Source organism: Leptonychotes weddellii, chromosome 1, assembly GCF_054177405.1.
Source record: "Leptonychotes weddellii isolate Sample4059 chromosome 1, ASM5417740v2, whole genome shotgun sequence".
Taxonomy (NCBI): domain Eukaryota; kingdom Metazoa; phylum Chordata; class Mammalia; order Carnivora; family Phocidae; genus Leptonychotes; species Leptonychotes weddellii.
The window spans coordinates 396,249-411,788 of NC_138369.1; the positions used below are offsets into that span (position 1 = coordinate 396,249).

The 15,540-nt window shown below is 61.9% G+C and overlaps 1 protein-coding gene and 1 non-coding gene across 2 annotated transcripts in view; one reads left to right on the top strand and one right to left on the bottom strand.

The window, feature by feature from the left end:
* TMEM259 (transmembrane protein 259) overlaps window positions 1-7,398 on the bottom strand; it is an 8,965-nt gene extending 1,567 nt beyond the window's left edge. The window contains exons 1-7 of the mRNA XM_081804021.1: window positions 7,033-7,398; window positions 2,108-2,386; window positions 1,331-1,430; window positions 721-831; window positions 369-491; window positions 181-281; window positions 7-90 (exon numbers count right to left, since the gene is read on the bottom strand). Of these exons, the coding sequence (XP_081660147.1) occupies window positions 7-90; window positions 181-281; window positions 369-491; window positions 721-831; window positions 1,331-1,430; window positions 2,108-2,386; window positions 7,033-7,257 (1,023 nt within the window). The 5' untranslated portion in view covers window positions 7,258-7,398. The remainder of the gene's footprint in view (window positions 1-6; window positions 91-180; window positions 282-368; window positions 492-720; window positions 832-1,330; window positions 1,431-2,107; window positions 2,387-7,032) is intronic.
* A 375-nt stretch (window positions 7,399-7,773) lies between these two features.
* On the top strand, window positions 7,774-7,880 carry LOC115943457 (U6 spliceosomal RNA). Its single transcript, XR_004078038.1, has one exon. It is a non-coding gene; the product is annotated as a U6 spliceosomal RNA (small nuclear RNA).
* The last annotated feature ends 7,660 nt before the right edge of the window (window positions 7,881-15,540 follow it).

Here is a 15,540-nt window from a genome sequence, read left to right on the forward strand (position 1 = left end):
CTCCCACCCGCCTGGCCAGCAGGGAGACTCACCAATGAAGACAAAAATCTGGTGGTGGGAGTATCTGAGCAGCATGGAAACGCTGAGGGTCTGCAAACGAGGGCCGGGGGGGGGGATGCCTCAGGGAGGGGCCGCCCCGGTGCCCGCCCCGCCCCGCCAGCCCGCCCCCGCGGCACTCACGAAGATGACCATGATGACGAAGGCGGCCAGGTAGGACGTGCGGGCCATCCACATGCTCACAAAACGGTAGTGCTCTCCGGACACCACGTTGCGAAGGAAGCCTGCTCAGAGGTAGGGGGGAGGCCGTGAGCGCCTGCCCAGCCACTGCCCCACACCCCGCCCCCTCCTGGTGCCGGGGCCCGCCGAACCCTTGTTCTCCTCGTTCTCGGCCAGGCCCTTGACACTGGACATGAGGATGTCGTCGTAGCCCAGGAACTCGGCCAGGAGCAGGCGGCTGAAGCGGTCCCCAAAACACTGGTCTCGCGAGGGGTCTGCGGGCAGGCAGACGATGGAGTGTCTGGCCAGGGCTCCCACCCGAGCAATGCTGTGACCCCGATGCCCCAGGACGCCACGGAGGGAGGAAGCGTCTCGCGGCTGGAGAGTGGACACGGCCCCAGGACCTTGGACCCAAGTGCTTCTGGGCCGCCCCCAGGCGCCCTCCCGGGAGCCCTGAGAGCCCGAACAGCCCACTGCCTCGCTCCTCGCTCTGGGGCCACTTACCCAGGGTGACCACCATGACAGGGATGCTGAGCCGCTGTCGCGTGGCCTGTGACAGCCGTAGGAAGCCATACTCCAGTGAGTACTCCACGACATACTCGTCCTGCGGCCACACTGCGGGGATGAGCCCCGTGAGCCTTGGAGCCCTGGTCTAGGCCTCTTCCCTGAGAGGGCTGGGTGACCCCTCCCAGCAGGCACCACCCACGCCACCCAGGACCCCTGCCTGCCGCCCGCCTCTCACAGAGGAGGCTCCCAGAGAAGGGAGGAGGTTTTATTTTCTAAGAAATCTCTCTGCCCAGGGCGCCTGGCGGCTTAATCGGCTAAGTGTCTGCCTCCGACCCGGGTCGTAATCTCGGGGTCCAGGGCCCGAGCCCCACGCTCAGCGGGGAATCTGCTTGTCTTTCTCCCTCTGCTTCTCCTCCTACTTGTGCACGTGCTCGTTCTCACTCACTCTCTCAAATAAGTAAATAAAGAAATAAAAATCTAGAAAGGAAGAAAAGGAGAGAGAAAGAAAACAAATCTCCACACCCAACACAGGTCTCGAATTCACAACCCCGAGATCAAGAGTCGCCTGCTCCCCTGACTGAGCTGGCCAGGGGCCCACGGGGTGTACCTTTCGTGGGTGTCTCTGGGAAGGGGAGCTCCTGGCTGTCATTCGGGGCCTCAGCACCCCCCGGTGGCTTCAACACCTTGGGCTCAATGTCCAGCTCGAACTGCGGAGTGCCAAGAGGAAGGGCATCAGCGGCCTGGCCCAGAGGCCCATCTCCTCTGCTGACTGCAAGGACATGCACCCCAGCCCTGGCTGCTGTGACCCCCAGCCCCCGCCGGGATGCCCTCCACCTCCGGGGCTGGAAGGCCTCTGGCCTGTAACCTCCCAAAGACCCCCACCCCAACACCACACTCCCCTAAGTGACCATCTCTAGGGAAGGGTCTGCACCCTGAAGCTGGGACTGCCTGGCCAGGTCTGCACCAACCACAGGAGCCCAGGCTCTAACTACTCCAGCAGGTCCTTCCCTTCCAGCTGTGGGCCCCCCACATCCACCTGACCTCTGCCGGTGCCGGCGTCCACCCGCACGTCTCCGGTGACAGGGCATTCCCCACCCCACAGGCAGCGGTTCCATCTAGGACAGCCAGCACCAGCTTCAAGCTCTCGGCCCAATGCCACCAGGGGCCTCCTTCTCAGCGGTCTCTGCCCTTGGTGCCCCCAGAAATGGGCCAATCCCTTTCCACTCGGGCTGGGAAATGGCCCAAGGCCCCGAGTCGTCCAGCACAGTCCCCGCCCCCCAAGGCCACACCAGCAGGAGCAGGCCGGGGGGAGCCAGCGGCCCGCGACCAGATGAAGCACTGGCTCACCAGACACCCCCACACACAGCACGCCTGGCCCGCTCACCCTGATGGATGCATTCCCGAACATGTCCACGGTCAGCTTCTCCTCCTCTTCCTCCTCCGGCTCTGGGCTGCCCGGCTCCACGGCCAGGCCAGGGAAGCTGCCACGGCGGCCACCGTCACAAAACTGCAGGAAGACGGGCGCGCGGCTCGAGTTGTGCTGGATCTCCACACGCAGGATGCCCTCCCGTGGCCACTTGTCCCGCACGTGCTCCAGGCAGTTGATGGGCGAGCGTGAGAAGGCGATGTGGATGTAGGCCAGGACGAAGAGCACAAAGAGCGCCTGGGGGCAGGAGACGGTCAGTGGAGAAGCCCGGGTCCACGGCAAGTCCCAGGATGGCCCTGAGGGAGTGGGGATGCCCTCTCGGCCATGTGCAGGACCCTCACCGGGGGACGGGTCAGACTGGGCTCAGGCCTGCCCAGCAGCCTCACGCTCTGCCTCGTCCTCCGAGCACCCCTGACCTCACCAGCTACAAAGAGCCTCCCGTGCCCGGCCTGGCGCCCTCTGCACCCCTCCTGGGCTGCCAAGGCCAGCGTGCTGCGCCTCTTGGAGGCACGTCCCCTCCATCTGTAAAATGGGCTCCTGCCCCCAGGGGACACTGGGTGTGCTCCTGGCATGGATGGGTGGGGCCGGGGGTGCTGCTCAGCCCCCACTGTGCCTGGGCCGGCCCCCCCAAGAGTGACCTGGCCCTTGTCACACTGCAGGAAGGAGGGCTGGTGGGTGAGACTTTGCCCTACGACACCCCACCAACAGCACCTTTCGCCTGCCTTGAAGTAGGAGCATCAAAAGGGCCACTCCCTCCCCCGGAAGCCCACGTCTCTGTCTGATGGTTGCGTTTTTTTTTTTTTAAGATTTTATTTATTTATCTGACAGAGAGAGAGACAGCGAGAGAGGGAACCCAAGCAGGGGGAGTGGGAGAGGGAGAAGCAGGCTTCCCGCGGAGCAGGGAGCCCGATGCGGGCCTGGATCCCAGGACCCCGGGATCATGACCTGAGCCGAAGGCAGACGCTTAAGGAGTGAGCCACCAGGCGCCCCAAGATGGTTGTGTTACTCATGGGGACTTTGGCCAAGTGTCAGTCCCCCAGACTGGATGCTGCATCTCGGGCAACACGCCCACGTATCACCCACGGCCCCAACCCTTGGGAAGAGGGCCCAGCTGGCCCGATGTGACGCCCATCACTGTTCTGGGAAAAGTGGGTGTTCAGGGGCTGCCTCTCCTCAGACGGGCCAGTGCAGCCTTCAACACACCCGCGACCCATGGCCGCACGGCCAGCGGCAGGGGCGCCAGGAGCCCCACACAGGCTGCCGGCACCAGCCGTGGACCGCCTGCCTTGCAGACTGGGCAGCAGAGTGTGCACTCCCACCCTGGGGCCCGGCCACGGGGGCCGGGACCAGAGGGGGACGCAGCAGCTCCACATCTGAGCACGCTGCCGCAATCCTGGGCCCAGCCCACAATCCCGTGGCCAACACCCTGCCCCTGCAGTTGCTCCAGAGCCTCCTCTCTTGGGCCAACGTGAACTGTACTTCCTTTGCCTGCAGCCATAAGCGCCCCCGCGGGACAGCGACGAGGGTGCCGCTCAGGTCGCGGAAGACAGATGCCGAAGCTGCAAGCAGAGCTGGAACCCCTGCCTGGGGCGGCAGTGTGGAAGGTCGGCTGAGGCCCCACATGCCCCCAGAGCCTCCCACAGACCGGCCCACCCAGTGCCCCTCGGGACCCCAGCCCCTCTCCCCAAGACTGCCAAGCGGAGACGGGAGGAACGGGACCCAAAGCAGCCACAGGATGAGGCCAGACGGCCGTGCCCTGTGCTAAGCTCCTGGCCACATTTTCCAGGCCCACACGTCAAGCACACCGCCTGCTCTGCTGCCTGATGTACCAAGATCTCACACAAAGGGCTGAGCATGCAGTGTGGCCTGGTGCCAGGGGCTGTCCAGGCACTTCTCCCGGGGACACATGTGTCTGCCACCACCCCAGTTTGCAGATGAGAAAACCTAACCAGAGGCCACAGGGCCCGGAGAGGTAGAGCTGGGAATTAAACCCAGAGGACACGCTGGACAGGGGAAGCTGGATCCCAAGGGAGGGAAGCCACCTGTCCTGCCGAGGAAGGGCACGTGAAATGAGGGGGGCCGGTGGCACCAACGTGTGTGACTCCAGAGTGGCCCCAAGTCCCCAGTGTCACCCTACTGCCCTCTCCAGCACTCCTCGAGGGGGTCTCCCCACCAGCATCTTCCGCCTGCCCTAAGGCCTCAGGTCTGTTGCCCTTGACGAAGCGGGGAGCTCCCTATCCTACCTGACAAGGCGTGCCCTAATCTGGGCCTGTTTCCCCATTAGGAACAAGGGGGCAGGGGCGCCTGGGAGGCTCAGTTGGTTAAGCGACTGCCTTCGGCTCAGGTCATGATCCTAGAGTCCCTGGACCGAGTCCCACATCGGGCTCCCTGCTTGGCAGGGAGTCTACTTCTCCCTCTGACCCTCCCCTCTCTCATGTGCTCTCTCTCTCAAATAAATAAATAAAAATCTTAAAAAAAAAAAAAGGAACAAGGGGGCAGACACAGCTTTGGTGCCTCCAAAGACCTATCACACCCATATCTGCCCAGGCAAGACAGTAGCTAGCCCTGCAGGAGGACCCACAGCCCCCCAGTCTCTGCCACTCCAGGTGACCCCACACACCCAGCCCCACTGGCCTTGCTGACCTGCCAGCCCCAGTGCCTTTGCAGCTGCATTTCTGGCTGCCTCCGCTGAGGCCTGAGGCTGCTTGATCTCACACAGACCTTGCCCCACCTAGCCACTGTCTCACCCCATGCCCCGCTCTCTCCCTCCCTCCTGTTCTGCCCTCTCAACGCTGTGTCCCAGAACCAGGCAGGAGGTGGCACAGAGGATGTGTTCAGGGACTCCCATTCACAGCAAGGACCCTGGGGCACTCCATACACCTATCGCACGCACATCACAGCGACCCCCTGAGGGTCACCTCCATTCATGGGGGGGGTGGCAAAGGCAATGAATATCAGAGCCCCCCAGTTACCCTGCAGGCATCGCTCAGTGGCTGCAGGGTGAGGCTGCCCAAGGTTCAGAGTCCAACTGGACAGGCTGGGGCACCTAGTGCCCGCTGCTCCAGGACTCAGGAGGTCCTGGTCTGCCCTCGATGCCAGGAAAACCAGCAGAGGCGGAAGCCCAGGCTGCCGGAACATGGGCCCCAGCCCACTCACTGCCCCTTGGCCCCCACAGGCCAGGCCAGTGCGGGATCGGAGGGGCCTGGGCTGCCTCACGGCCGTGAGCTTAGCACAACAGGGACCACAGGAAGACACAGCCACGGGGAAGTCCACAAAGGGACCTCCATCTCTGCAGTGAGGGCACCGGAAGCTGGGCAGGCAGGAAGCAAAGACGAGGAGCTTTCTGGAACTTGCAGCAGCCTCACAAATCAGCCGGGCCCAGGCCTCACTGTGCAGATGAGTGAAACAAAGACACCAGGGGTTGGGCAGATTCATGAGGTACACGAGGTCTCCAGGCTTTAGCCCACGGGTCACTCGGCCCAGCACCCTGGTCCAAAGAGGAGAGCTCAGGAGTCAGAGCCTCCCAGGACACTTGACGACCATGCCAGGGACACCTGTATGCCAGGTTGGCCCAAACACACGATCTGCTCCCAAGTCGGGAAGTGGCGGGTTAGAACTGAGGCGACCAGGACCTGCTCTCAGCATAGGCTGACCCCTTCTCATCATCTGAGGAAGGCAGTGCTCCCTCTACCCAGGAAATCATGCCCACACACGGACTTCTGTCCACACACCCAGGAGCCCAATAAAGGAAGCCGGATTCAGGAATCCTCCACAGGGGAGCCGGGATGCTCTGGGGAGCTGTGGGGAGGGAGGAGCAGGAAGGCTGGCTCCGCGCAGCATCAGGCAGTCTTGCAGACAAGGGACCAGTGCATTTCCCGTAGACTGTGGCAGGCCAGAACCAACAACCAAGTCTGCACTCCTCCCACCTGACCCCAACGTGCCTCCAGCTCCTGACCAACCTGCTCTAGCCAGCACCCCAGGTGCCTCGAATGCCAGCATCAGCCCCCTCTCGGCAGACGAGGCACCTAAAGCTCACTTGGCGATCTGACCATCTCCAGCCCTAGTGTGGGAGCACTCTGATGGGAAACAAAAGGCCATCTGCCCAACCTGGACCACCACTCTGCTCAGGAACCCAGAACCCCCTCGGAAGAGCTGCAGCGACCCCTGGAGACCCCTTCTTAGAAGGACCTAGGCCAGGGCCAGTCCTCCCTGAGCTGGGGTCTGGGCTGACACCTCTGTGCCACCCGAGGGAAGATGGGAAGTGAGTTCGCACAAGGCCCCTTGCTAGGGCAGCAGAGCTGGCTCCAACCTTGACGCCAACCCTGGCGAGGTGTCCTCAGCTGGGTCACATTCCCCTGAGAGGCTAAGTGGAGGGGGCGGGTGGAAGATCCTAAGGAAGGGGAGAGCCCCAAGAAAAGAAAGGAGCAGGTAAAGACAGAAGTGGGGAGCGGCTTCCAGTGCGGGAAAGTGGGCACGGGGTGTGTCCTGGGCAGGGGGGAGCGGAGAGGGGAGTCTGGAATTCCCCGGATTTGGGGGAGCCCAAGACTCGGGGTAGGTCTGGGCCAGGCCTGAGGATGCCAGGCAGCGCGGCCAGGGGTCGCGGGGCTGGGAGGAGATCCCTGGCAGGTCTGAGCTGGGCTCCCGGGCTCGCGGGCTCCCGCCTCCAGAGGTGAGGGACCCGGGAAAGGCGGAGGCCAGGGGCGCAGGCTGGAGGCGGCTGCGAGTGAGCTTCTGGAGTCGGGATCAGGGGCCACCAATCGCAAGATTACGGGGCCCGGAGGAGAGGGGTTCGCTGCCCCAGCGGGGCCGGGGTCAGAGGTCGCAGACCTGGGAGCAGGGTCCGGCCGCTGGGGTCAAGGGTCAGGGGTCGGGGCCTCGGTCACCTTGAGCAGCACGAAGAACTCGAAGAGACGGCGGAAGGCGGGTGGGAACAGCCGCGAGTAGGTGACAGCCATCTTGAAGAAGAGCGCGTGGAAGAGCCGGTCGCGCACGTTGATGAGAGGGTTGGGGTTGAGGTTGGGGGTGCGAGGCCCGCGCGCGGGGACCGGGCCGCCGCCGCCGCCGTTGGGCCCGGGCCCGGGGGCCCCGGGCGCCGCGTGCTCCGACATGCCGCCCACCGTCGCGCCCTAACGGCCCGCGGGTCCCCGAGGGCGCCTCCCGGCCGCCATCGGCCGTTCTCGCCGCGGCCGCGGTGCTCACCGACGCCCGGCCGCCGGCGCCGCCGCCATCTTCCGCCTCCGCGGCCTGCTGACGCCAGCGAGTCGCCGCGGCGGCAAGAGCGGCTCCCCTGCGCTCGCGGGGAACGCTGGGATGGCGGCGGCCGGCCCAAAGCGGCCCCGCCCTCTCCCCAGGCCAGGGGCGGGGCCGCGTCTCGTCCGGGTCTCTTTTGCATATCATCCCCCACAAGCCTTCGCGTCTGCGAAGCCGCACTTGGGCGATTAAATTAGTCAATATCTAGGGCTTTAGCGTGATTAGAGACACTCAAGGCAAGCGTGATGGTAGGAGATAGCCATTTACATGGAGCCCTAGGAAAATCACGGTGAATGCAGTTACATCAGTGTGGCCTAACTGTAAAGTGATTTTATTTTTGGACTTTAAATAATTCTGTGTAGGAGCTCGTAGTCGTGCTCGCTTCGGCAGCACATATACTAAAATTGGAACGATACAGAGAAGATTAGCATGGCCCCTGCGCAAGGATGACACGCAAATTCGTGAAGCGTTCCATATTTTGCTTCAGAGCACCGCTCGCCGCGACGGTGGGTGGGCGCGAGCATCTAGAGAGCGCCTGCTGCATGCGCGGAAGGGAAGGACGGACTTGCGGCTGAGCCACGTTCCGCGCTTCACGGTGGCCCAGCGAGTGCCAGGTATTCCTTCCGTACCAGGTCGCTCAGGAGGCTCAGCTGCCGTCGCCCGCTTCCCGACCTCCAGACTCCGGGCTGGGCGCGGCTCCGGTGTGCATCTGCCACCTGCCACCCGCGCAAGCTTGGTCCACGAGGGGACGACAGCGTGGACAATGCGGGACCACGAGCAGTGCGGACCTGGTCCCTGAACAGCGCCGGCAACTCCGGCGGGAGTTCTCAGACCCGCAGGCGCAGAGGTGTGCCTGCCCACTCCCCCGCCCTCCGGCCCGGCCGCACACAGCCTAGCACACTCCTCGAGCTCCCTCCTTCAGTCGTCCTCCAAAGGCCGCTCAACCGCCAAGGAAACATTCACTGAGTGCTACTGTATGCCAGGTGCTTCCAGGCCACGCTCCCCGCCGCAACAGAAGTGTGGGAGCACAGGCGGAGGGGGAGACAGGGAGCACGGGATGAGGACGCCTGAGCGGCTGCCCTGGCCAAGGACAGTGGACGCCAGGCCTGCTGCACATGGGGAAGGCGGCTGCCAGTGCCCCAGGGCCTGAGCCCTCACAGAGCTCAAGGACCCGCAGGGAGACTGATGTGTGATCTGGTTCCTGAGGGCGAGCATCCCACTGTGAGGGGGGCAGACGGGGCCTCTGCGAAAGTCCAGGATGTGGGGGAGGTGGTCAGAGAGGGAGGAGACCTTTCAGCTGTGACCAGGAAGCTGAGAGAACCTTCCAGATCCACCCGCCAGGTTTTGTGATCCTGGGAGGCCCACACCCAGGAGATGGCCGCGCAGATGGTGTCCTACTCCACCACGACCAGGAGGGAGGCTGAGATCATTCTCTTCCTGTTTCATAGAGTGCCCGGCACGTAGAGCTGGGCCTGGCATAGAGCTCAATATATGCGCACTCTTGAAATTACTGGATTACTCCCAAATCACTTGTTACCTGCAAAGGGAGGAAAAAATGGTCTTTCCCAACAGAGAGGCAGGCAGATGTCCCTCTGACCTGGAGGGTAAACCCAGCCTAAACCCAGCCTCGCTTGGGTGGGGCCGGGGGTGGCATCGCGAGCTGCTCATCTGTCCAGCGAGGTCCAAGGCCTGGAGCATGTGAAATGTAGCCATTTATTTTTATGCGTGTAATTTACACTGAAATGGCCACCTGTGGCTGAGGCGCTGTCTAGAGGTCCCTGCCATGTGGCAGAAACTCAGGGCCACCAAAGCAAGTGAACGACTGCTGGCCTCCTCGGAAAGCCACCGTCGCGAAAAAAGAAAAATGGCCAAGGAGAGTTGGAAGTCTCAGCCTGAAGTGATAGAGAAGGACCAAATGCCACACCACACCCACGCTTCGGGGGACCGTCGGGGAAGTGAGAAGCTGGGCTGGGTGTCCCAGGGTGCTGAAGGCACGGCTGCTAGGTGTCTGGGGTGTGCTGGTGGCCAAGGGGCAGGAAGCCGGTCTGGGGCGGGTTGAGAGTTAATTGGGGGTCCAGGGAGGCTCACAAGAAGCTGACCGTCGAAGAGGGGGGAGGGCAGAGAAGGAGCCAGGCGGACGGAGCATCAGCAGAGGGCACAGCCAGGGCAAAGGCCCTGAGACGGGACTGGGGCACAGTGAGAAGGCCGGTGTGGTGGAGAGTTCACCCAGCAGTGGGAGGGGTCCTGGAGGACATCTCGAGGGAGGGGGCCTCGGGGAGCAGAGCCGATTTTGAGCAAGGGAGGCTCCTGACCTGATTTCACAGGTCCCCCACTCTGTCCTCTGAGATGCTATTGTTACTGTTACTGTTTTGTTGTTGTCCGCATTGGGCTTGTTCTGCCTGCAGGTGTCCTGAGATGATTGTTTGCCACCAGGACCCCAGGCCCAGCCCCCAACCCAGTACCTGAGGCTGAGGCTCTGGGGGGCCCTGTAACCCCAGGTCCTCCAGCTGTGGCCTCCTGCCCCAAAGGCATCACCGAGGTCCCACCCCAGAGTACCTGGAGGACCGACACCCCCTTCCCCCTGAGCCCTGCATCATTCCACATCCCCTGCAGTCTCCTCAGGGGTCAGTCCTGGGGAAATGAGTGAGTCCCTGGGGGTCATGGGCAGAGGGCAGCTGCAGGGGTCCCAGACCTCCTTGCCAGGTTCCCAACGGAGGCCAGAATTCCTAAAATACTGACGTGTGTTGACTGGACAACCCTTATCTTAGATTACCCTGTGGTACTGCGAATGCTTGACAAATTAACCCATTTCACGCTGACAGCAAACCCAAGGGCTGCAAGGAGCTTTCCAGATGGGGAGAGGAGGCCTGGAGACGCCAAGTGTCTTTGCTGCATGAAATCACACAGCCCAGTGGGGAGTTGGGATTTGAAGCCAGGCTCCAAGTGGGGGCACTGAGGCCAAAGGATTATACAGAATTGTGTAATCCCATAAATCTGAGGTCCTCAGGCGGAGTTTCGAAAATTATAATGTCCTAAGCTTCCAGACTCCAGGATTCTGAGTTTGGGGATGTCTGAGTCTGGATTTCTTGAGTTCTGGGAGGTTGAGTGTCTAGAACCCAGGTGGGGAAACTATTTTCTGTAAAAGGCCAAAAAGCCCGTATTCTCAGCCTGGCAGCCCAGAGAGAGCTCCGCTCAGGACGGAGTCGCATGAAGGCAGCTGTAAATGAATGAGCACAGCGGGGTGCCCGTAAAACTTTGTCTCGAAGCTGACACTTTAATATTATAGGATTTCCACGTGCTGCAGAAAAGGATTCTTTTCAACCACTTAAAAATGTACCCCCCCTAAAAAAAATTATTAGCTCAAGAGCCATCCCAAAAAAACCAAACCAAACCAAACCAAACCTGGAATCTGGATTTGGCCCAGGGTCCAGAACAGCGCGGGCCAATAGAAACATGAGCCTGACCACACACGTGATTTTAAATTTTAAGCCATGTTAAAAGAACTAGAAGAGAACAGTTTTAGTAATGTGTTTCAGCATGCAATCTGTATGAAAAGTTAACAAGGTACCAATTTATTTTTTTTATTTTTTTTTAAAGATTTTATTTATTTGAGAGAGAGAGAATGAGAGAGTGAGCACATGAGATAGGGGAGGGTCAGAGGGCGAAGCAGACTCCCTGCCGAGCAGGGAGCCTGATGCGGGACTCGATCCAGAGACTCGATCCAGGACTCGATCCAGGGACTCCAGGATCATGACCTGAGCCGAAGGCAGTCGCCTAACCAACTGAGCCAACCAGGCACCCAACAAGGTACCAATTTATACCTTCTTCTGCATGAGGTCTTCCAGATCTGGGGGGCGTGCTCCCCACGCCCCGCACACCTCAGTCCCCACGCTCGTGTCTCTGGAAATATTCATCCATAGCTAGATTGTGTAAAACTTACACTGAACAGGAAAACACACATCCCCAAGTTGTTCCAAATGTGCTCAGATGTTTTGCAAAATCTGAATTTAATTTTAAGCCAGGATTAATTAAAATCTATGAAGGGAAGCCTGGGCCTTCTCCGGCGCCCCGACCACACTTGGAGGGCTCGACTGGGAGGGGGTGGTAAGGCTGCAGAGCTGCCGGCTGGCCCCCCTTGTCCCTGATGGACAGCATGCTAGGAGGTCTGGGGGTCCTGCGCCTCAGAACACTGGCAGGCACTGCCCTGCGAACATGCTTGCCTGAGTGGGCACGGGCAGGTGTCACATCCAACTTCTCTATCCCAGAGCCTCCCAGTGCGGATGGTGTCCCTAGAGTCACTGGCGGCTCCTTGGCCAAGCACCAGAGGCTGGGCATGGCAAGGAGACCCATGGGCATGTTGCTGGCAGCCACTGACCACCATAGGCTGGGGTGGGGGCCAGGGGACAGGCTTGAGCACCCTTCCCGCTGCCATTCTCCACCGCGCCGTGGGTCCCACTGATTCCCATGCCCCAGCAGGACCCACAGGCATCTACCTGACCCCCCCACCCCTGCTCCAGGATCCTACCACCCTCACAGCTCCCCACCTAGATACCAACAGACTGCACTATCCCCACCCTCAGAGCCACACTGTCTCATTGTTGACTCCCCGCTGTGTGCTGGTTCCCCCTTTTTACAGACAAGGAAACTGAGACCGAAGGGACTCACCCAAGACCACCGGCTAGGACTTGAACCCTGAAGAAAGGATCTTCAGATAGATGGAATGGGAGAATGAGAGGTGGAGAGGTAACAGATATCCAGGGGTTGGGGAGCCAGGGAGGTGTGCTTCCCATGGAAGGGGAGTGGTGAGTCATCTCTGAGCCCTCACCGAGCCCAATGAGCTGCTTGTCAGATGTGTCAAACTCCTACTCATGCTTTAAAACCCCATCTCCCATGTCCCCTCTTACATGCAGCTTTCCTTGACACCTCTCCTGGAGCCCCCACTTCCCCTCCAGTTTCCTCCATCCCTCGTTCAGACTCTTCTTTCTGTCCCGTACTTGCTCACATAGGGCAGGGGTGGGGGTCTGTGCCCGGCTCTGTCTTTCCAGGAATGGGCAGGGATGGAGCTAAGGTCTCCTGCGAGCCAGCATCTCCTAGCAAGGGAATGGCCCAGAAGCCATGTCAGGGAGCATTTGAGCAATGAGTAGTTGTGTCAATGGATGAATGAATGAATTACTGAACAAGTAAATCCATTTATTCTGTCATTGATTGATTGATTGATTATCTGTACAAGCACACACCACCTGTTGAGCATCAAGTGTGTGCCTGGCCTCGAAAACTCAACAGCCTCAGCTCTACCCCCAGGACATCTCCTGACCTCAAGTCTCTGTTCTACTCCCTCCGCATTCCCTATCATTCCTCAGTGGGAAATTCAAAGCCCCTTCTCATTCCAACCCCCCTTCCCCAACCTATCCGATCGACCTCTACATGCTTTCAGCCACTGACGGTCTCTTCAGGGTTTTGCAACTTTTGCTCTGCTGGGAAACACTATCCCTTTTGGACTGGCAAACTCCTACTCATCCATCAAAGCCCCAGCTCCAAAGGCCCCTCCTCTGAGGAGCCTGCCCTAGTTCCCTTGTCCACCACCCAGCTGTGGGAGTTCCCAGGAAGGGGGTAGAGCTGGAGGCGCCTCTGTGCGACAGAGAGGGGTCCTCATTCGTGCCCCAGGGGGATTAGAGTCCCGCCCCAAATCACCGGGCCGAAGGGTGCGGAAAGGCTGACAGAGCCGCCGAGGGTCTCCCAGCAGGGAGAGGACAGGACTGCCTGGTTCGGGCGGTCTCCGCGCCTCTGTGGCCCGGCCGTTCCGCGGGGCCGACGGTGGGTGCCCCGCCGGGGCGGGGGTCGGGGGCGGCGAGGGGGCTCAGGAAGTGCGGGCCGCAGGAATCCGGCGCGTCCCGGCCTTATAAGGACATGAGCGCCGGGGGCCAATCAGCGGCGGGGGCGTGGCGGCCAGGCCCGCGCGTCCCCCGCCGGCGCGCCCGTCGCGTCCCGTCCCGTCCCATCCCGCCGCCCCGCCAGCCATGAGCTCCACGCAGTTCAACAAGGGGCCCTCGTACGGGCTGTCGGCCGAGGTCAAGAACCGGGTGAGTGAGGGGCGCGCCCCCCGAGCCCGCCGGCCGAGGCCGTCGCACGCCGCGCCGCGCGCAGGGCCGGGACCCCCGCCGGGCTCCCCCAGCGCGTGGCGGGCGGTGGGCGCTGAGACCCGGGAGGAGAATGGCCCTCCTCCCCCTAACGTCTGCTGTGCCGGGGCATCGTCCCCGAGGCTCCCCCAGCTGCGGGGGGCGGTGAGTTCTGCGGTCCCGCACCGCCCGCCAACGTCGAGGGGCGGTCGGGTCTAACCCCTTCCGCCAGCCCTCCCCCATCGGAACCCCGCCCCGCCTCGCTCTCAGCCCCACAGCCCCGGCCCCTCCGGCGCTGCGAGGTCTTGAGAATGCCCAGAGGGTCTGCGGGGACCCCAGCCGCCCCTCCTCGCTCCCTGGCCACACAAGCTTCAGGAGGGGAAAGGGAGTGGGGCCCTCCCTGCGCTGTTTTGAAAGAGTGTGGCCCCCCCACAGGAATTTCCCCACCTCTAACACCTGGCGGGGGCGGGGGGGGGGACGTCACCAAGGGGGAAGTTGGGACGGAGGGGGCTGCCCAGCTGCTCCCTGGTAGCTTCTCTTTGTCCCCATCTGACAAAGTTAAAGCAATAGCAAAGGGGTCTACAGGATGCCCGGAGCCCCCTGAATGTAATCCTAAAAGGTGTGAGTTTTGTTAACTTAGAAACACGGGATGGGGCCTGGGGGAGACACTTTTGAGAAAGCACTTGTTGATCTGGCTCAGAGAGGGGCAGATGCTTGTGGAGGGTCACACAGCAGGGTCCGTCCTAGGGAGGGGGGAGCAGGGGGTGCTCCCAGCCCCAGGGAGATGTCCTAGGCCAGTCACTCAAGGCCGTTCCAGCCAGAGGGGAGTCTGTCATCCCTGCCCACCCTCCCTCGGGGCACCTGGGAACGTAGCCCCACGGCCAGCAGCCCCTGGGAGCCTGCCTGGGCATGTGGAAGGCAGAGCCCTGCCCGCCCCACACGGGCACCTGCCCCTCGGGCACCCCGGGGATCGCGGACCCGGGGGAGACTGCATGGCCTCTGTGAGCTCCCAGGAGCCTCCCTCCAGCCCCTTAGACGGAAGGAGGCTGAGGCTTGGGGAACTAAGGCTCCAGAACCTTCCTTAAACATGCTCTTCTCCACTCCAGCAATAATGGCATGGGGTGAACGTTCACACACTGCCACCCATGTAGGTGCTCGCGTCCTGCCCCGCTCAACGCCAAGGAAGTTTAAGAGCCCCGTGGGTTTGTACGTGGGGCCCAGAGATGTCACACCAGCTGCCCAGAATCACACAGCTTGTGAGCGGCAGAGTCAGGACTCGAACCGAGACCCGCTGCCTCCAGCGCCTGACGGCCACTGGCCCTGGTGGGCAGCTGCCTGCATCTCCCCTGGCGCAGCAGGAAGTGGGTGGCACCCTGGCCGGTGTGCAGGCAGCTTCCGCAGATGGAGTGGGTTGGGGCATGCGGAGACCTGCTCTGTCTGGGATGAGGTCAGAAGGCTCCCTGTGACCAGCCCTCAGTTCGCAGGCCTGGAGAATGGGCAGGGCAGTGGCTAGCTTGTCACGGTCACTTGGGCCGCGCCAGGATTGGAAACCAGCTTCTTGTGCCTTGAAACCCACGCCCTGTCCACTCTACCAGCTACTTAAGAGGACGTTAAGACCTCTGGAGACCTCTGCCTGGCCCCATGTGCCTCAGTTTGCCCCAGGCTGGTGGGCATGAAGGCAGGCTGATGTCCACCGTGTCCCTGAGCAGTCACTGGATTTCCGGCCGGCTGGGGGGTCTAGACCTCTGGGAACAGCTGGTCCCGATTTAGCAGGGACGCAGCAGCTGCATTCCTGGCAGTTTGCGGCGAGGAGGAATGTGCTGAAGGCCGGCCGGGCAGCAGGGGTGGGGGGTGCAGGCGACTGCTGCAGACGGGGCTGGCCAGGCGCCTCTGCCCAGGACCCCGGCCCCCAGGAGCCATCAGGGACCGGGCCCAGTTGGGCAGGTATGCCAGGTGTCCAGACGAGCCGGCCTGCCTCAAGCTCAGCTTGTCATTCTTCAGGGCAGGGCTGCAGGGCTGTGGGAA